General features: G+C 41.9%; 1 protein-coding gene across 1 annotated transcript in view; it reads right to left on the bottom strand.

Moving 5' to 3' along the window:
• The window catches only part of LOC107283087 (myosin-10-like), a 73,131-nt gene that overhangs the window by 2,928 nt on the left and 49,725 nt on the right, over positions 1-20,478 (bottom strand). Inside the window, exons 29-40 of the mRNA XM_029283138.1 lie at positions 20,052-20,156; positions 18,721-18,873; positions 18,013-18,261; positions 16,300-16,512; positions 14,479-14,691; positions 10,645-10,806; positions 9,426-9,554; positions 8,780-8,868; positions 7,633-7,756; positions 7,325-7,533; positions 6,079-6,187; positions 5,241-5,413 (exon numbers count right to left, since the gene is read on the bottom strand). Of these exons, the coding sequence (XP_029138971.1) occupies positions 5,241-5,413; positions 6,079-6,187; positions 7,325-7,533; positions 7,633-7,756; positions 8,780-8,868; positions 9,426-9,554; positions 10,645-10,806; positions 14,479-14,691; positions 16,300-16,512; positions 18,013-18,261; positions 18,721-18,873; positions 20,052-20,156 (1,928 nt within the window). The remainder of the gene's footprint in view (positions 1-5,240; positions 5,414-6,078; positions 6,188-7,324; positions 7,534-7,632; positions 7,757-8,779; positions 8,869-9,425; positions 9,555-10,644; positions 10,807-14,478; positions 14,692-16,299; positions 16,513-18,012; positions 18,262-18,720; positions 18,874-20,051; positions 20,157-20,478) is intronic.

Here is a 20,478-nt window from a genome sequence, read left to right as displayed (position 1 = left end):
CCCACCCCCCCTCCCCTCGCTTCTCCGCGCCGCTGCCTACCTTTCTGGAGCCCGTCACCGCGAACCCGCCGGGAGCCCAGAGGAGATACCTCGAGTATAACGCGCACCCAAACTTTGATTCCTTTTTTGGGTAGAAAATTTTGCGCGTTATACTCGAATAAATACGGTATATAAAATGGGAACAAACCCCAAACACTGATGATGTTACCTAGCTTGGTAATGAAACGGCTGCAAGAAGACAGCCAAGCTCAGAGAGTACCAAGGGCCCCACAATACATCAGAAGGTAAGAGAGGATGTGTTCTGTATATTTTTAAAACTGGTGTATAGAGGGAAGGATAGCAACTCCACACCTCAATATAAAACACCTTTCTCTGGCCATTTTTAGTGAATCACTGTACCTCAACTTAAAGATTTAATCTTGCACCTGATTTATTTGGAAATATACTAATAAGGCTCTGGGTTTTGTTTTTTAGGATAATGCCAGTATGCAAGAAAAATGCTATTGAAATATATGTTATGTACATGCACTGATATGTAAAAGGCCTCATCAAAGCAGTTTTCAAGCAATGCATACAAGTTTAAATGTGTTCTTTTAAGCTATTAGTAAGAGTGTTACCAACTCGGTGGAGCCAAGATTATCACTGCCACTGGCAACCCACACTCTCGCTCTTTCCCACGTTTTGAACCCGAACCCTCAAACTGCTAATCTTTTCCGTTCTTTCTCCTTTGGAAAAGAGTGTGAGGATATGGCTGCTGATAGGTAGCAGCAAAGCCAAAGGAGAAGCATTTCCCCTCCCAGGAAAGGAGGAAAATCTTGTTTGCAAAATACCTTCTATCCACTAACAGCCTTGGCTGGGTCTGAAACCCCCAGAAGCTGTTCAAAGGAAAGCAGCGCTTATCACAATCACAAGGATTCTTGCCACTAGACTAGCGAGAAACCACAAAGAAGAGCTAGCACAAGCCTATTCAGCGTTTTTTTGTATCGCACCCCGCTTTTGCTGGGATAGCTAGGCATAGCTAGAAGCTCACACGGATAGCAAGCTCTCCCTGCCTTCTCCTGCTGCAGTTTAAGCATTCTTTGGCCTGGGATTCAAAGTTGCCAGATGCATCTAGCAAGCGATCCAGCTGTTTTTGCTGGAACAGACATATTGGGCCTGGCAAAAAAAAACAACAACAACAAAGGGGGAAAGCAATTGATCTGTACAGCAGGACTGGAGGAGGAAGTGATTGAATCTTAATCCTTGTGCCACTGGCCAGTTCCAGATTGTCCCCAGGTTGTATTTGCACTGGAAAAAGAAGGGGGAGCATAGTTACAGCTTGTCAGAGAAGAACCCTAAGACCTGGGTTCAAATCACCACATGAAGACTGACCCCTCAGCCCTCTTCCAAGGTTGTGGAGAAGCTAAATTTTTAATGGGGGTTTTAAAGTAATTTTAAATTAATCAGACCAATTATTAATATTTGTTTTTAATTATGTTTTAATCTGTAGTTTTGGGATTTGCATTTTTATCTGGTTGTTAGCCGCCCTGAGTCCGCAAGGAGAAGGGCGGGATATAAATATAAACAATAAATAAATAAATAAATAAATAAATAAATAAATAAATAAATAAATAAATAAATAAATAAATAAATAAATAAATAAATAAATAAATAAATAAATAAATAAATAAAGCAGTGTGAGACAAATACAAGAACTATGCATGCCTTCTTCAAGTCCTTGAAGAACGGGCAAGGAAGCAAATAAGCAGAAGGCTGGAAAGTTTTGGAAGTGTCACATGGAAAGTCACTTGATCTTCCAGAGTGGCAGTTTAATGATGTTTGTGAATCCGAGTGCCTGTGTTGTGTACACATGCGTGCAAACATTGCAGACTGCAACTCACAGAAAGTCCAACATTCAATTCTTCTTGAATTAAAAAGGGATCTTTTCTCTCCTCAGAGTCTACATTCACACCCTGAGAAAACTGGATTAATGTAATTAGACAAATAACTTGTGTGTTACATGAGACATTTTCCTTACACGAGGGAAAGAATTAAGCACCCCTTCCTCCAGTCATAAATTGGGAGTGTCCTGCAGCTACATTTTGTGCCAAAAAATAAGAACAGGAAGCCAGCAAATCATGGGTCTCTGCTGTCGAGTCTGTTTTAACTTTAACTGGGAACAGGGAAGCAGAGAGTTTCTCTGTGCTGCAAGTGCACACCCACGCATATACAATCCCACCTCAAAGCTACACAACACACACATGCAGACATGGGGAGGGTGAGGGGGGAGAGTGAGAACATACTTCCGTTGACGTCGTTCTAACTTGCTGTAGAGTCGAGAAAAGGATGAAATGGAAGAAAGGGAAAAAAAGGAAAGATGCAAACATGAACACATGATCTGGAAAGAACACCACTCTGAAAGAGGAGCAGAAGCATCAAAAAGGAAACAAGAGGAGTGTGAGATAGGCAGTTCAGGTTCTTGGGCAGAAGAGTCATTGCTTTAGATAAAGAACTGACTGATTTTAAGTTGAGGATAGAGTAAGGACTTAAGTGGCTACAGAATTAGCCTCTCATTTGTGGGAAAATATTAGAAGGTGGGCAGAATCACCAGAGCATCAGATTTAAAAATGGCTGCAGTCAGGGGAATTATACGACAAGGAGTCGACTTACAACTATTCGTCTAGTTCAGGGGTTGGCAACCTTGGCTCTTTTATGACTTGTGGACTTCAACTCCCAGAATTCCTGAGGCAGCATGGCTCAGCTTGGAAACCTCTCCCTTTCCCCTCAGCATGGCTGGCTCAGGAATTCTGGGAGTTGAAGTCCACAATTCACAAAAGAGCCAAGGCTGCCTACCCCTGGTCTAGCGACTGTTTATAGTTATAACAGCAAAAAAAGAAGCGATACGACCACTGCGGCATCCTCATGGTCATGTGATCAAAATTCAGATGCTTGGCAATTGGTTCATATTTATGACGGTTACAGTATCCTGGGGTTACTGTATGTGATCACGTTTTTTGACCTTCTGACAAGCAAAGTCAATGGGGGAAACCAGATTCACTTAACAACCATGTTACTAACTTTGCATGATTCACTTAATAAATGGGACAAGAAAGATCATACCATGGGGCAAAGCTGTCCTGCTTAGCAAGGGATATTTTGGCCCCAATTGTGATCATAAGTCGAGGACTACCTGTATATCATCTTTGGGCAAGGGATTCTTACAGTTATCCTTGACTTGTGACTGTAATGGAGCCTGGTTGTAAGTCCTGATAGTCAAAAACGTGACTGACCTGATTTTACGGCCTTTTTGGCAGTGGGTGTTAAGTGGATCACCAGTCACTGAATATCACAGTCATTAAGTGTACAACGTGGTCATTAAGCAAATCAATGATTTGGTATGGGCCCAGGTTTGCTGAAAACCAGATGTGCCAGGTTTTGGCAAAACTATTGTAAAATGTGGTCCTATGATCCTGGGACGTGCAAACAGCCATAAATGGGTCTGTATTGTCAAATTCCCGATTTTCACTCACATGGCTTGAGGAGGAACAACCGTCGTAACTTCAAATCCAGGTCATAAGTAGTTCCAAGGCTGAACAGTTGCTAATGTTGAACAGTTGCTAAGTGACCTGTCGTAACTTGAGGACTATCCCTGCTTGCTTGACATCTCTAGCATTACCAGAATCATGTTGTCAGTACAGAGTGACTTAGAGAGGTCTCAATTCAAATCCAACATAGCTGAGCATAAATCTCAGCAAATGACCTTAATCTAGTCACTAGGGCCCATCACACAGACTTCTATGAACCCCCTGGAAAAACAGCAGCATACCACTGATCCGTATAAAGCTCCTGTCACAAGAAAATATATTTCAGGCTCCCTAAGAATAAGCATATGACTGTTGTTGTCCCTTCTATAAATAAAACAGAAAACCTTTTAGATGGGGGAGGGGACTATAACAACTTTACGACCTATGGACTTCAACTCCCAGAATTCCTGAGCCAGCCATGCTAGCTCAGGAATTCTGGGAGTTGAAGTCCACAGGTCGTAAAGTTGCCATAGTTGCCCACCCCTGTTTTAGATCTTACATTCTCAGTAGAATTCTTAGGGAAAGCTAAAATTCGATACTGGAAGAATTGATGGGAGCTAAGCTCCAACATTTCTGGAGAGAAACAGGATGAGGAAAGCTGTTATGAATGCTCTACACATCCCACACAGTTCATGGAATTCCTTCAGATAGGCAGACCAAGCAAAAATAGAGTAAAAAACAATTCGCTCCTGTTGTAGACACAGAAATAGAAAATAAGCAAGAACTACACCAAACTGTTCCACTATCTGGTGGGGCACTGCGGCTCTCAAATTGTTCTGTTCTAGCTTTTTCTTCTATTAAAATGCCACACTGCATCTGGCTGCAGCTTATTTTTTACCAGATGTTCTGAGGCTACGTGGCGAACCAGTATCTGCCTACGTGGGCAACTTCCAGATGTGAACTTACAGCTCCCAGTATTTCCTAGCCATTCTCTCTCTCTCTCTCTCCCTCCCTCCCTCCCTCTCCTTCTGGCACTGAATTAATATTCTGTAGTCCGGATGTAGGTGCCCTCCAGATGGTTTGGATTTGCATAATGGTATGGGATCTTGTGATCTAAAACATCTGGCAGGACCAAGCTGTCTATCCCTACTGTAGCATATTTACAAGTAGACTAGGGATGGCAGAAATAATGAACACAGCAAAAAGAGGAAGAACAAGGACCAAAATATACAGTGTCCACAAGCATGTTGGGGTAAAAATACACACGGAGAGAGATTAGCAGGATAATCTTTCAGGATTGGTTTGGGCTAAAAACATTACAGAGAGAAGCATACTGTTTTTAACTCAATCACAGGTGGTCCTTGACCACTTCTTCAGCGGCCATTCAAACTTAGAACGGTGCTGAATGAATGGTAGTTACGACCAGTTCAAGCGTTCATGTCGCAGTGTCCCTGCAGTTATGTGATCGCCATTTGCAAACTTCTTTGCTGGCTTCCTACAAGCAAACTAGTGGGGAAGCTGGCAGGAGGTTGCAAATGGTAACCAGGTAACATCCTTGTTTAATGAGCTGCAATAAGCCGTTATTGTTAAATAACAGCAACCAGAAGTTGGAATTTCCGTTTTTAAGTGGCACAGTCATGTGACACTGCACTTTAGAAGATAAATTCAAGTCTGATTTGCTGTTGTTAAGTGAGGACCATCTGTATTGCTGAGCCCTCACCACATGACACCTCTCACCTGAGGCGATTCCGCAGGCTGGTGACTTCGCGATTCATGGATTCTGCTGATTCAGTGACATCCTCAAGTTCACGCTGCATGCGACGACGGCTGGCGTTGGCCCGCGAGGCCTCTTCTTCCGCCTCCTCCAGCTGACGTTTCAGCTGCTTCAGCCGCAGGTGGCCTTTTTCAACCTACCAAAAACAGCCACAGAAGCGAAGCCTTCATCTCTGCTCCTGAGATGAAGGAACTTACAGAATAATTCTCTGCGAGTTCAAAATGGTTAGCCTCACCATTTTAGCTTCAAAAGCTATAAAATGAAAAAAAGATTCCCCCAAAAGCATAAGTTACTTTAAGAGTTCTTAGCAAGACATGTACATTTTAGCTTTCTTTATGGCACAGCTTGGTTAGTTTATTTTAATGATTAAAACGTGCAAAATAAAAGAAAAATATACACTATATCTAAAAAGTAAGGCATCAGGAAAAAAAAGATAGGAAAGCAGGCATTTGTATGGCACTTTTCACTCTTTCATCCTTTCCAATCACTGAACCCTGAACCCAATGTCCAGGATGAAAAAATAAGGATAGGTTAGCGCAGTGTTTTTTAAACATGTACACTTTTAAGATGCTGGCTGTGGAATTCTGGGATCTGAAGTCCACACATCTCAAAAGTGGTCAAGTCTGAAAAATATTGGGTTAGCACAGGGGTCTTCAAACTTGGCCCTTTTATGACTTGTGGACTTCAACTCCCAGAATTCCTCAGCCAGAGTGCCAGGCTGAGGAATTCTGGGAGTTGAAGTCCACAAGTCATAAAAGGGCCAAGTTTGAAGACCACTGGATTAGCACATCTATAACATACCTGATCTTTATACTGGTCAGCATTTCTTCTCTCTTCATCAACCTGCAGAAGCACTTCCTTGAGTTTCTTCTCTGCCCTCCTCACAAGTTTTCCGGACAGCATCCTCTCTCTAAGAAAGGAGATAGCAATTTAAGAAGAAATAGATGAATACACACAGAGTCAGCCATTATCTAGAGCAGAGCCATAGAAATCAAGTGGATTTAAGAGACTCACAACTAGTTTACTGTTCCGCTAAATTCAATGGGCTTATTTCGACAGTATGAATACAAGCAATGAACTCTTCATCCTCCTGGTTCTCCCAGCTCCTACTCATGAGAATATTTCTACAGTTCCTTACTCCGCCTTATGCCCTACAACAGGGGTGTCCAATCTTGGCAACTTTAAGACCTGTGGACTTCAACTCCCAGAATTCTTCAGCCAGCATGGTTGGCTGGGGAATTCTGGCTAGAGAATTCTGGGAGTTCACAAGTTCCAAAGTTGCCAAGGTTAGATAACACAGGGGAGGAGGATTAAATACACACATGTGTTATTCTTTACCATACAATGAAAACATAGAGCATGGGTGGCTAGTATGTGGCCTCTGGACCTGTTTTCCTTTCTAAGGCCTCCTGATCACCATCATGAGACAGAAACACATGATAATGGTAGCATAAACCCTAAAATAGGCTTAAATTATTTAATATTTTTAAAACTTAACACTCCCTCCCACAAACTGAGGAAGAAAATAGAAAGCCGCAGTCCTGGCCATTTACAAGATATGGCTCCAGCTACTCTGAATTGACTGCCCATCCATAGTAGACCCTGGATTCCACCACTAACAACAACAACAACTTTATTGTCACTTTGAATGTACACCAATCAGCACACATCAAAATGAAATTTCATTGCACTCAGCTCTCAAAGGGCCACCACCTCCGGTATACACTCCTTGTCTGTGGCCAGCTCAAGTTTCAGAATGTCCATTTTAATCTCTAGGGAGCAAACGATGGCAAACAGGACAGATGGAAACGGAGCTACATGTGGATTACCCTTCAAATTAGCTTGTATTCCTGCACGACAACCTCCTCGCCCTCCTTTCCTTTTTCTGATCCTGTCTCTTCCACCTTTACTCAGGATAGCACCTGGCCCTCCAAAAGGATTGAGCCCTGAGATGGCGGATCTTATTCTCATGGCTTTCTAATTATTCTGCCAAGCCGTCTTCAGAGCCCAGAATTCAATGCCAGCAGTGATGCTGTCATCGTCTCACCTGGACTCCTGTTCCAACTGTTCTTCTAGCTGGGCCACCTTGGACTCCAGAGTTGCAATGGCCAACTTGTACTTGGACTTCACAGATGAGTCCATCTCACCCAACTTGGCCCTCAGGTCTTTGTTCTGGCGCTCCAGCTGTTGCCGGGCGTTTTCAGTCTTCTGAGAGAAGCTGCGCTCTGCTGCCAATTCGGTGGTGATTGTTTCCACCTGCAAGGAGGACAGAATGAGAGAGAAATCAGAAGGAGGTTTTGGCACTGGCTGAATTTAACAGTCCAGATTCAACCTGCTTAGAAGCAGCCATCTTACCTGCATGCTGAGCTTACGGTAGCGGTCATTCATGAGTTCCATGTTGCTTTGCTCTTCATCCAGTTCCTCCTCCAGCTGTGCAATTCTTGCCTCCAAGTGGCGTTTTTCATCTAGAAGAGCGGACCTTAAATGGAGATTAAAAACAACAGTGGTGAATTAGGGCTTTGTGCCTGGCAGGAAACTAAGAGGACATCCTCAAGAGCATTGAGGCTGTTTCTACACGATTAGTTGAGTCATTGCTTTGTCTGCAATCCAACGGGCACAAAAGAGAGGTTGCACACCACGGTTCTGTGTCAGATAAAATGGCCATCTAATGGCTAAAACTCTCCTGGCATATTCATGTCAATGATCTCATTAAGCAAAGATCTCTATTATTGGCATTATCCGCTAATTGCCTCCTGTGTGGTATGGCAACATTATTACAAGCTTCTAATTGTGGTTCCACCAGCATATTTTCCTTGCTGAACATTTGGCTAGGCTGGCCAACACAAACTGACTCTGGTACTGACAACTGCATTTTACCATTTTTAAAAGCAGTCACAAAAATAGATGAGAACACAACAGGATGAAAGACTGTCGGTAATAATAGTCAGCAGTAACCTTATGGCAGTTGTAGAATTAATTACTATAGGTAGTCCTTGCTGAACAACCGTTAAAATCCATGATTGTTTAAATTAACAACAGCCTATGAAAGGGTGCTTTATGGCTTGTAAAGCACTTCCGACCATCAAAAAACATCACACACACACACACACACACACTACGGTCATGTGGTCTCGATCTGGGTGCTCGGTAACCTGTTCAGACTTATAACCAGTTACCAAGTGCTCTGCAATCATGTGATCACCACTGCAATCATCTCTGCCAGGTTTCCCAGAAAGTCAATGGGGAAGCCTGCAGGAGAAGGTGCAGAATACAGTAAAAAGGATTTTAATGTGTTCCTTGCCTGCATGCTAAGGCACACTACAAGCCTTAGCTGCCTGCCTGTGTCCCTACTATTTAACCACTGCTTTGTTCAACAACCACGATTCCAGTCCAATTATAATCTGTTAATCAATCCAGATCAGATTAATTATGAACAATCCATTCCATACAAAAGGGTGAAAATGGAACTCAGAAAGTGGGAGTAAGGTTCCTGTGCACTTACTTGCCACTGTTCCCATTGGCCAGCTCATCTGCCAGGTCATCACGCTCCTGTTGGGCCTGCCTCTTGGCTCGCTCTGACGCTGCCAGTTCCTACAAGTGATGGAAAACATGTAGCCAAAGATGGAGTGAGCTGGATATGATATAGCTTCTTGGAAGAATCTTTGATCAGAGAGCCATGGTGGCGCAGTGGTTAGAATGCAGTATTGCAGGCTAATTCTGCCTACTGCCAGGAGTTCGATTCTAACTGTTTCAAGGTTAACTCAGCCTTCCATCCTTCCGAGGTTGGTAAAATGAGGACCCAGATTGTTGGGGGCAATAGGCTGACTCTGTAAAACACTTAGAGAGGGCTGTAGAGCACTGTGAAGCAGTATATAAGTCTAAGTGCTATTGCTATTGCTGTCAATTGGTATATTTCCCACTGCCTTCTGATTCAGAACCTTCCACCAACAAAGCGGGGATTCCTATCTTACACTTACCAGGAGCTAAGAGGTCCTATTTTGTTAAGGAATGTATTTTGGAGGCTCAGATTGAATTAGTGTACATGTTATGCATATCTGCTCTGGGACATTCTGGGAGTTGCAGTCCACATCTCTCTCCTAGACTCATATTCCTGTTCAGCACCACACATTACAGAGCCTCCTGCTCACCTCCTGAAGCTGCAGTAGTTCTGCCTCCAGATTTTTCAGCTTCTTCTCACTCTCACGAGACTGAATAAAAATCTCCTCACGAGCTGCCCGGGCTTCCTCAACCTCTCGCCAGAGTTCCTTCATCTGGGCCTGGAATTAAGAGAAAAATGAAAGTAGCACAAGGTTATCGGTTTGGGGGCTGCACCTTAAGCCAAAGGCTATGTACAACGGATGGAAACTAACCAAGGAGAGAAGCAACCTAGAACTAAGGAGAAACTTCCTGACAGTGAGAACAATTAACCAGTGGAACAACCTGCCTCCAGAAGCGGTGAATGCGCCAACACTGGAAGTTTTTAAGAAGAGACTGGGCAGCCATTTGTCCGAAACGGTGTAGGGTTTCCTGCCTGAGCAGGGGGTTGGCTAGATGACCTCCCTTCCAACTTTATTACTATTACTACTACTACTACTACTATTATTATTATTACTATTACTACTACTACTACTACTACTATACAATATTGATGGATACCCTTTTGAATGTAAGCTTACATATAAATATCTATATAAAACTAGAATAATACTACAGTACAGATAGTCTTCATTTAGCAACTGCCACATTTAGCAACGGTTCCTAGTTAACAACAGTAATGAAAAAGTAACTTGATGACCAATCCTCTCATTTACAACCTTCACTGGTCTATAAAGCAAAGCTGAAGTAAGATCATAAGCATAGTCACCCTTTCATTTAGCAAATGCTTTGCTTAATGACCAGTAACCTGTCTGAATTGTGATAGCTAAATGTGGACTACCTGTATGTTCTTCTCTGTCAGGCTCCAAAAACCAAGGAAGACATGCAGAGTTACTTCTAAGCGGTTTCTTTTATTGTTCCTCACTTATAGACTGAAATTTTGCCAAAGCAAAGCAACTACTTGCATGACTAAAGATACTGAGACCTTCCAGGGAGGAGGTGTCTGAACACTTTTTCTTCCAGCCAAATTATCTAAACTTCGCAGCCTCTTGGTCCTCTGGAATGAGGCCCCTCCCTCCTGGGAATCCAGACTACATTCCACCACATTCCCCTTTTTACTTATTTAAAGATTTCCCCCATGCCAATGGAAGCTCTCTGGAACAGAAACACAACTTCTTATACTATGAAAGTTAAAACTCGGTATAAAATAGCCCTTTAAAAAAAAACCTAGGACCTCTCTCCCTAGTTGCCTACATTGACACCGAAAGATACCTGCAACTTGCGCAGCTGTTTCAAAGCTTCGTCCCTTCCCTTGGTGGTAGCATCCAGTTGTGCCTGGGTTTCCTGAAGATCCATCTCCAACTTCTTCCGGGCAGCAAGCGCTTGGGCCCTTTGCTTTCTCTCGGCATCCAGTTCCGCCTCCAACTCTCGCACCTGCGGAGTTGAAAGAGAGAAAGCGTCAGCAGAATGCTGCCGTTTTGTTCTGCGGTCAAGGTTACGTCGTGCTCTGAGACTTCACTATCCTACTGCAACTTGGAAATGGAATAAAAGATACAGAGGTCTTCACAGAAGGAACAAGATACGCTTTGATAGAGCAGCAAGATCACTTTAGGATTGCATTGGAAGCAATCCTAAAAGGAACATTAAAAACTAAGAATGCTGCTTGCTTTTCTCTCTTTTTCTCTCTTTTGCAGACGGGATTATACCTCTCAGAAATTGTCCAATCAAAGGGCTGAATGGATGGCAGGACTAAGTTACTAGTCATGATCGCCCTAGGTGCAAAACAGCAACTGAAGGATAAGATTTGTTCAAATAGAATATAAACAAAAGAAGGAAGGAGTTGCACTGTAGGTTAAAAATATCCATTCCTGCTAAGAATGAATGAATTTGAGAATCTTGTTGAAAAAAAAATCTGCATTAAAATATGTGGCAATGCAAATAAAAGTAATATTGTCCAATGTTTCCCAACCTTGGCAAACTGAAGATGACTGAATTTCAACTCTCAGAATTCTCAGCAATGGTATGCTGGCTGTGGAAATCTGGGAGCAGAAGTCCTTATACTTAGAAATTTGTCAAAGTTGGGAAATCCAGCTGGCATCACCATTGCTTGCTCAACCAAGGAAAAGACATGGGTTGTAACTTGCTAAAACCTCTCAGAATTTTTTGTTTGATCCTAAAGGTTATTTAATTAGATGTTGGTATCAAAATGCCAACCAAGATTGAGCAGCAGGTTGCTCTGCATTTAGACATAGATCTAGAGCTTGGTTTTGCTTTAATTATTATAATTACCAAGGTCAATATAAGACATGAGATGGGCAAATGGGAAGGAAAGGGTGATTAAAAAACTTCCTAACTTCCTTCCTCCCTCCCTCCCTCCCTTCTTCCCTTCCTCTGCTCTTTCCCTTCCTTCTTTTTTTATATGAATATTTTATTAATTTCAAGTTTTACAATCATAAGTACTTAATAAATAACTCGATGTCTAGGTTCCTTTATCATTCAGTGGTACATATTAACTTTCACTCAAAATATCCAATACTACACCATCCAGTATTTCCATGATCCTCTCTTCTTCCAATAATAATCATTTTTTCACACTATGCAAATATAATTCTTACTGCTATTAATACCTATACAATTAAATATAAACATCTTCATCACATGTTTCTAATGTTATACATAGTGTCAATAATATCAGTTTATAATATCTTCTCTAGCCAAAACATATCTCAAATGTATTTGCAATCAGAGTTCCCTTATTCAATCCATATCCTGTTTTTTCAATTTTAATTTTTCATCAATATTCAAAATAACTTTATCAATTATCATTTTTCTCATAATTTGGGTAATTAAAAGCTTCCCTTATACCGATCCTCTCAGTATTTTCATATTTCCCATCTTATAGAAAATTATGTTATCCTAGTTACAAATCACATCCTTCTAATTTATAATGGTCTTTTTATTTCTAACAATTGTCTATTCTTTTAATCATATTCAAACATCCATTAGATCAGAGGTCCCCAACCTTTTGGGCACCAGGGACCGGTTCCGTGGAGAGAGGTTTTTCCGAGGACCGGAGGGTACGTGGTTTTGTGTGCTGCCTGCATCCCGCGGATGGGGCTTTGCTTGTTTGTGCAGACCAATTGCTGGCATGCCACGGCCCGGTACCGGTCCACAGACCGGGGGTTGGGGACCCCTGCATTAGATGGTATAACATCTCATCTAATTAGTCAGGACCTCTATTTTCTTCAGTCTTACTCTAGCTTTCTTCCTTTGCCAAATAACTTTGCAATCCAGTGCATTTAGATCACCAAGTATTTCTTCCTCTGTTTCTGTATATATTATTTGGATTAAAAAAGACAATTTAATTAAAGTGTTTTTGTAAAAATGCTTAATCTATTTATATTTGTTAAACAGCCTCCATTTTCTTTCTCCTTCAGTTTCTCTTTTAGTTTCTTGTTCTCCAGTTTTCAGCATTTCTCCTAACAGCTCTATCATCCATTCTATCAATTCTTCTTCCTTGTCCTCAAATATGTTCTGAAGTCTTGAAAAGTAAAATGTCTTTTCCATTTCTGGTATTATATCTGGGTCTTCCAAATTTTTATTTATCTGTGCCTGTCTGTTGGTTTCTTCTTTCGAACTCTCCATCTTTATATCAGTTTCCTCTATTTTTTTCTTCTGGTTTCTGAGTTGCTAGTTCATTCTTTATACGTAGTTATTTTCTGAACGTTTTTTGCTTGTAAGTTTAAGTTGGAGAGTTGCTCATTTATGTTATTTAAATTATTTTTAGTCTCCTCATAATTTAAAACAATTGTCTCTTGAATTGATTTCAACATGGAAAGAATTTCTTTCTGAAGTCCATTTACATTTTCTTATTAATTATCCATGTTTCTTCCAAAGAGAAATAGTCCAGGAGCAACTTTTCTATTGTTTCTTAATATTTGTTGATAATTCTTGAAACTAAAAGTCAGTCAATATTTGTAATCCAGGCCGGCCAATCCAGAATGGTTTACTGTCTCCTTCATACAGATAAAACAGCCCAAGGATTTTTCCCCCCTTTTCCCAGCTGCAGTCTGCAAAAGTGAAAGTTTCCAGGAACAACAAAGAGCCTTATCTATGTCTGGGCTTCCCAAATTTTCTTTAAGCATAATAAATTGTAATGCCGAGGTTCACCACTAGATATCGATAACATCCATCTTCCAATTTTTAAGTCCAAATTTATTTCACCAATTTCCCAAATATCTTTTCAAAAAGAAAGTCTTAAAAATACTTTTAGTCCCCAAATTTGTCGAAGCTATGTCTCTAATTTCCCCCCAAGGAAAGTTATTCGCCGCTGCTCTCAAAATCTTTCAGAATTGATGTGGGCAGGAAATACTGTCCAATGAACTTAAACTGAATTTGCAGATGATTTAAAGAGCCACAAAGGGAGATCTTAATCATCTTTACATCTACTGAGATGTAAAGATGAAATTCCTGGCTTATCTTGCTGGCAACTTCCTTTTTTACAGGGTAAAGAAAAGCGCAAGAACAGCAGCCATCCTAAATTGATACTAACCAAGAAGGAAGACTTAGTAAAGGATGTTGAATGAGTAAAAACTTGGGAAGTAATCATGTAATGCTGGAGTTTTTGATTGTAAGGGAACTAAAATGAGTGTGGTCAAGTAATAAGTTCATTAAAAGGAATAAAAAAACTGATCTGCTGCTCAATGAAGATATCAAAATGTTAACAGGTAGTACAGGAGAAGCAGATGTAGTTTGGCTCAACCTTCTCCAGGAAATTGTAAAACCAAATGAATGGATAGGATTGTAGTTTTGAGATTGCTAGAAATATAGTCAGGGAACACTTCTTTACTTTGAATGAGCATCAAGTCAGTTTCTCCACCTGGGCAGCTATAAGATGTTTGGACTTCAACTCCCAGAATTCCCCAGCCAGTATGGCTGGTTGGGGAATTATGGGAATTGAAGTCCACACATCTTAAAGCTGCCAAATGGGAGAAACATTGCCTGAAGCACTTCCCAATCCCTCTTGTTGATCTTAAATCACATCTAGATCAGCAAAGACTGATCAGATTTGGGGGGCCATCCACCTCCACCTCTCCTTCCTCTTACCTGCTTGCTGAGCAGTTTCTTCTTGTCGTCATTAGCATCATCCCGGTTCTGCAGCTCCCTCTCGTGCTGTGCCTTCAAGGCCTGCATATTGACCTCCAAGCGCAGCTTCCCGTCCTCTGCAGCCTGCAGCTCATCTTCCAGTTCCTCCAGCTGGGTTCGCATCTCTTGAACCTGCTGTTCCAAGGCCCGCTTGGAGCGTTCAAGCTCATGCACCTGATCCCAAAGCAGAAGTGTCAGAAACAGAAGAACGACATGTATTTTTTTTATAGAAATAGGGGACAGGGGTGGGTAGGTTGCCTAAGAGAACGTTGACATATGGTGCCATCACAATGCCATTGGCTTCAGAGGCCGATGGTCTGGAAACCACAATATTCTTGAATTACTAAATATCCAGAATACTAAAAAGGTAAAAATCCCTTGGTAAGAGATGAATCATCTGTGGTCCACCTCATAAGGCTGACAGCATTCTCCTTCAGGGTCAAGAGTACTAGGAGAATCCTTCTTTCATGACTATTATATAACGTCGACATGTCCCATCCATCGACCACAGAAACCTGTCTTCCTCAGAAGCACCAATTATACCAGTGTTAAAGTAAATATTTAACTGGATATTTAACTGGATTACTAGAGCCCTAATGAGACCACACCTCGAATACTGTAACCAATTTTGGTCACCATACTACAAAAAAGATGTTCAGACTTTGGAAAAAATACAGAGAAGAGCAACTAAGATGATCAAAGGCCTGGAGACTAAAACATACGAAGAACGGCTGCAGGACTTGGGTTTGCCTAGTTTAAAGAAAAGAAGAAATAGGGGTGACATGATAGCAGTATTCCAGTATTTGAGGGGCTGCCACAAAGAAGAGGGGTGTCACGTTATTCACCAAAGCACCAGAGGGCAGGGCTAGAAACAATGGTTGGAAACTGATCAAAGAGAGAAGCAACCTGGAATTAAGAAGAAACTTCCTAACCAGCTTGCCTCCAGAAATCGTGGGCGCTCCATCATTGGAGGCTTTTAAGAAGAGACTGAAAAGCCACCTGTCTGAGATGGTATAGGTTCTCCTGCCTAAGCACAGGGCTGGACTAGAAGACCTCCAAGGTCCCTTCCAGCTCTATTCTATTCTATTCTATTCTATTCTATTCTATTCTATTCTATTCTATTCTATTCTATTCTATTCTATTCTATTCCACTCCACTCCACTCCACTCCACTCCACTCCCGCCTTTACTATTTTTATAAATAACTTAAGGCAGTAAACATACCTAATACTTCTTCCTCCTCCTAATTTCCCCACAACAACAACTCTGTGAGGCAGGTTCGGCTGAGCGAGAATGACTGGCCCAAAGTCACCCAGCCAGTTTCATGTCTAAGGTGGACTAGAACTCTCAGTCTCCTGGTGATTTGGCTTTCAGGCCTAAGGCAGAACTAGAACTCTCCGTCTCTTGTTTCTACCTCAGCACTTAACTGCTAGACCAGTGGTTCTCAACCTTTTTAATGCCGCGACCCCCAACCGGTCGTAAGTCGAGGACTACCAACCGGTCGTAAGTCGGGAGCGCCGCGCATGCGTGGTTCCGCCCCCTGCGCTGGCCGAGGCGTAGCTGGCAAGCGGCAGAGACGGAGCAGGCCGACCACCAGCTGGCCCAGCCCAAGGGAGGTAAGGCATCCGCCGAAAAAGGGGAAAAAAATGGCAGACAAAAAAAATGGCGGACAGCCTTGCTTGGCGACCCCCGTGAAATGGTCGATCGACCCCAAATGGGGTCGCGACCCATAGGTTGAGAACCGCTGTGCTAGACCAAGCTGGCTATAAATAAATAAACTTACATTTTTGCCAACATCATCCTTGGAGCTGACCAGGTCATCCATTTCTGCTCGCAGCTGCTTGTTCTGCCTCTCCAGCTCCTCCCTTATTTCTAGAGCCTCTTCCAAGGCACGGCTCAGGGACAACACCTTGGTCTCCTTCTCACGGGCATCAGCTTCTGCACGGTCCCTCTCCTCAGCATGGCGGGCTGAGATCAGCTTCTCCTCAGCCAACATCTGTCAAAAGCCCAAACATGGCTTAGTAGTACATGTTCTTCACTAAAAATATGTGTACGAACACATGAACTGTTCTTGCTACACAAGAAATTAATGCTGTTTTCCTATTCGGTTCCAATTTAATCATTGCAAAACTTTAGAACACCAAATTACAACTTTCTCTGGATTGATTTTATCCTTAATGATTTCATTCAAATTTGGAATATTTTTCTAGTTCTATTAATGAAGTAATTATTAACTGTCTGGACAGACAGTCCTCATTTAATGTCCACAATTGAGTTGGGTTGTAAATCCTTGCAGTAGTTAAGCAGGTCACTATGTGAACTGACTGGATTTTACAGCCATTTTTATGACAGTTGTAAAGCAAGTTAACCATGGTCATTAAGTGAATCACATGGCCATTAAGCGAACCATGTAGTCACTAAGCAAATCCATTCTTCTAAATGGGTGTTTTTCATCAGAAGCCAGCAAAATTGACAGAAACTGGCAGAAAAGTAAAAAATTGCGGTCACATGACTGTGATGGTGCAACCAATCAAGTTGGTTACAAGGGCCCAAGATTTAATCACATGACCATGGGGCAGGGGTGGGGTAGCGCAACAGTCATAACTTTGAGGACAAGTTGTCAGTAACTTTTTGGAGTCCTTCGTAGCTTTGGTTGTTAAGCAACTGGGTTGTTAAACGAGAACTATCTGTACAAATAGTTTGGTAGACAGAAATATTTTCATTGATTTTTTTACATTTGCTTTTGTGTTACTGTTTTTTCTTCCCTTTGTAACTATGTTCAATATTTTTGATGTGTTGTTTGCACTAATAAAAAGCCAAAAATCAAACAAAACAAACTCAAGTAAACCAACCTTGGTTTCCCGTACTTGAAGAAAGTGTGTGTATGAATAAGTGAAAGGGTAGAGGGTTTGTTTATGTTTTAATTATTATTATTATATTTATGTTAAAGGGGAGTTAAAGCGCATTATGGACTTGGTTATTTAAATAGTTGGTTAATGTTAGTTAGATTATGATTATTATATTTGTAACCCTGTATTCTGCTCTGGGAAGTGGGGCAGGGAGAGGGGGGGGTTAGGGTGGGTTGGTTTTGGGGTTTATATTGTAACTTTTATAAAACTTTTCAATAAAAAAAAGGGTAGAGGGTTGGAGGGAAAATGGGAAGAGAGAATCCAAAATTTCCATATCAAATTGGGGGGGGGGGGTATGTTTTTCTCCCAGGTTTAACAATTTCATCAAATAAGCAGATAGGCAGCAAGGCCACCTGGCCTGAAGAGGCAATTTGGGTATGAGGATGGTTGTGATGGAGATCTCTGAGAGGATAAGAAGGCCATCTCATTACAAGGGAGTTAACTGCTCAGTTTATGGGGATACAACCTTTTTATTTTAGAGAAACAAAAGGATTTAAGATCAGAATTCAAGGCAAGACCCCACCATTGTAGGATGCAACTATACCATGCGTAAAGTGAAGACCTGATAGATGACACAAAGGCCTCACCTGGTCAAATTTCTTCTGCTTTTTCTCGAGGGCAGAGACCACCTGGCGCTGTTGGTCAAGGGCCACAGTGACATCATCCAGCTCCTGCTGCAGGCGGGTCCGCCCTTTCTCCAGCTTGTCACAGGCCTGAACCCGTTCGTCGTAGCGCAAGGAGAGGGCCTCTAGTTCCTTGGTTGCCCGGCGCCGAGCTTCCTCAATTGATTCTGCTACTCCAGCATCGTCCTCCAGTTTCTTCTTGGTCTCCATCACCTGGTAAAAGAGCCAAGAAAAATCACTCAGACTCTATCCATCTCCACTACGGAAGATGCTGAGGGAATGGAAGCTTATTGCAGAACACAAAAGTCTGCTCCTCTCCTCCATGACCTTCATGATGTATCTCCATATGATGTCTTCGCAGAACTGTTTTAAAATATAACCGTAGGGTGTTTTATCAAGAGGCAAGGAAAAGAGATTTGGCAGAACTGGGCCTGGAACCATATTTTCCTAATCAAACCCCTGAGGAAAGAAGAATAAGTTCTGATTGAGGAGAAAAGAGGAAGGAGGAGGAGGAGCTTTATTAAATCAAGTAGCCACATCAAATATGTAAAACGATACAAAAACGCATCGTTTGATATTTTCTCATTAAATTAGACCTTTTAATTTTCTTTGATGATGTTTTGCTTAGGTTGTGTTTCCTTCTGTGGCCATATCTTTCTCATCCTACCCCACCTGCTGCTGCAGATTCTGCATCTGGCGACTGAAGTTGGCCTTGGCAGCTTCTTCCTCCTCCAGCTGCTCTAGCAGAGCTCCTTTCTCCTCTTCCAGTTGCCGGACTCGGGAGCTCAGATTCAGCTTCTGCCTCGTCTCTTCTTGGAGTAATTCCTGGGATGGAAGGTGGGAGAGAAGGATAAAAAGTGTAAGTCAGAGATCTTATAGAGATCTTCCTCATAGGAATCAGATGATCTATCTCTCTCTCTCTATCTCTCCCTCCCTCCCTCCCCTCTCTCTCTCCCTCCCTCTCCCTCCCTACCTGTATCCCACTCCTATTATTTTTTACAAAAATTCAACCTGGTGAACATATCCAACACCTTCCTCCTGTTTTCCCCACAACAACAACTCTGTGAATTGGGTTGGCCTGAGAGAGAGTGACTTCCCAAAGTCACCCAGCTGGCTTTCATGGCTAAGATTGGACTTGAATTTATGGCCTCCTGCTTTCTAGCCTGGTGCCTTAACCACTAGACCAGGGGTCTTCAAACTTGGCCCTTTTATGACTCGTGGACTTCAACTCCCAGAATTCCTCATCCAGCATGCCTGGCTGAGGAATTCTGGGAGTTGAAGTCCACGAGTCATAAAAGGGCCAAGTTTGCAGAACCCTGCATTAGGCTATGGCCTCTTTACAATCTGTGGACTTCAACTCCCAGAATTCCTGAGCCAGGCAAGTTCTGGAACATCTATAAAATTCCAAAATAACTTCTCTTTAGCAAGCTTTGAACAATGTTTCCATGTTAAGCCTGGGACTATATGGAAACCTGAATTGGAAAGCAGAATGGGTGAGGATGCATGCAAATCTCTTGGGAACTCTTTGAGCCAGCTGGGGACTTGAAACCTGATGCTTTATGTCAGGAAAAGACATAGCTGCTTTTAAAGGGTTCCCAAGAAATGCTGCGTGCACGCTCCAAATCACATTTTGCATTTTAAACCCAGACCTCTGCATAGCTCTTTTACAACTAATTAGAAACTACTATTATTGAGTGTACTGGCCACAATCACATTTATGACCATGTTGCTTTTAATTGTTTTTATTATGGTATTTATATATAGCTTTTATGTTTTTATGTCTATCTGTGCACTGCCCAGTGTCACTCTATGAGGGGTAGTCTCTATGATTGATACATAAGTAAATAAATCTATTTCTTTATTTGCTAAGGTTTCTATGCTTCCAAGACTGTCTCTAAAAATTCACCAAGAATCGAAGTACATATACTTTTACATCCTAATTCCCAAACAAATGTAGTTCTCCCAGCTGCTGGGCTTCTTTCACTCCCGCCCTTCCTATGTACCTGAGTATCCTGCAGATGGGATTCAACACTAGCCAAGTCCTTGGCAAGCTTTATTGTCTTGGATTCTGCACTTCCCAAGGTACCAGAGACTCCATCAAGCTCGTTCTGATTCCAGGAGATGGAAACCCAAGGCAGATAGAAAAAGGGAAAAAAATATGGAAAAATGAAAATGCATCCAAGAACATCAAATCATCAAATTCTCACAAATGGAAAGCTAAGGATAAAGGCAGAGCTTCATATAACATTCATTCCACCAAAGATTCAAGGATGTGGTATCTGGCTCAGACGATATTTTGCGAAACTCATCTTTGAAGCATGAACATTTCTAGTTCCCATGGTTCTGCAGAGAAGCCTGAAAATCAAACTAACCATGATTACTGAAGACTCAGAAAGTAGAGAAGACCCTGGCCTTCATAGCTTTTAGCTT

The sequence above is a fragment of the Protobothrops mucrosquamatus genome, unplaced genomic scaffold (assembly GCF_001527695.2).
Source record: "Protobothrops mucrosquamatus isolate PMUCROS unplaced genomic scaffold, P.Mucros_1.0 scaffold25, whole genome shotgun sequence".
In the NCBI taxonomy this organism is placed as follows: Eukaryota; Metazoa; Chordata; class Lepidosauria; order Squamata; family Viperidae; genus Protobothrops; species Protobothrops mucrosquamatus.
The sequence above is the reverse complement of the archived record's forward strand: the minus strand, read 5'-3'. Positions and strand labels throughout refer to the sequence as shown.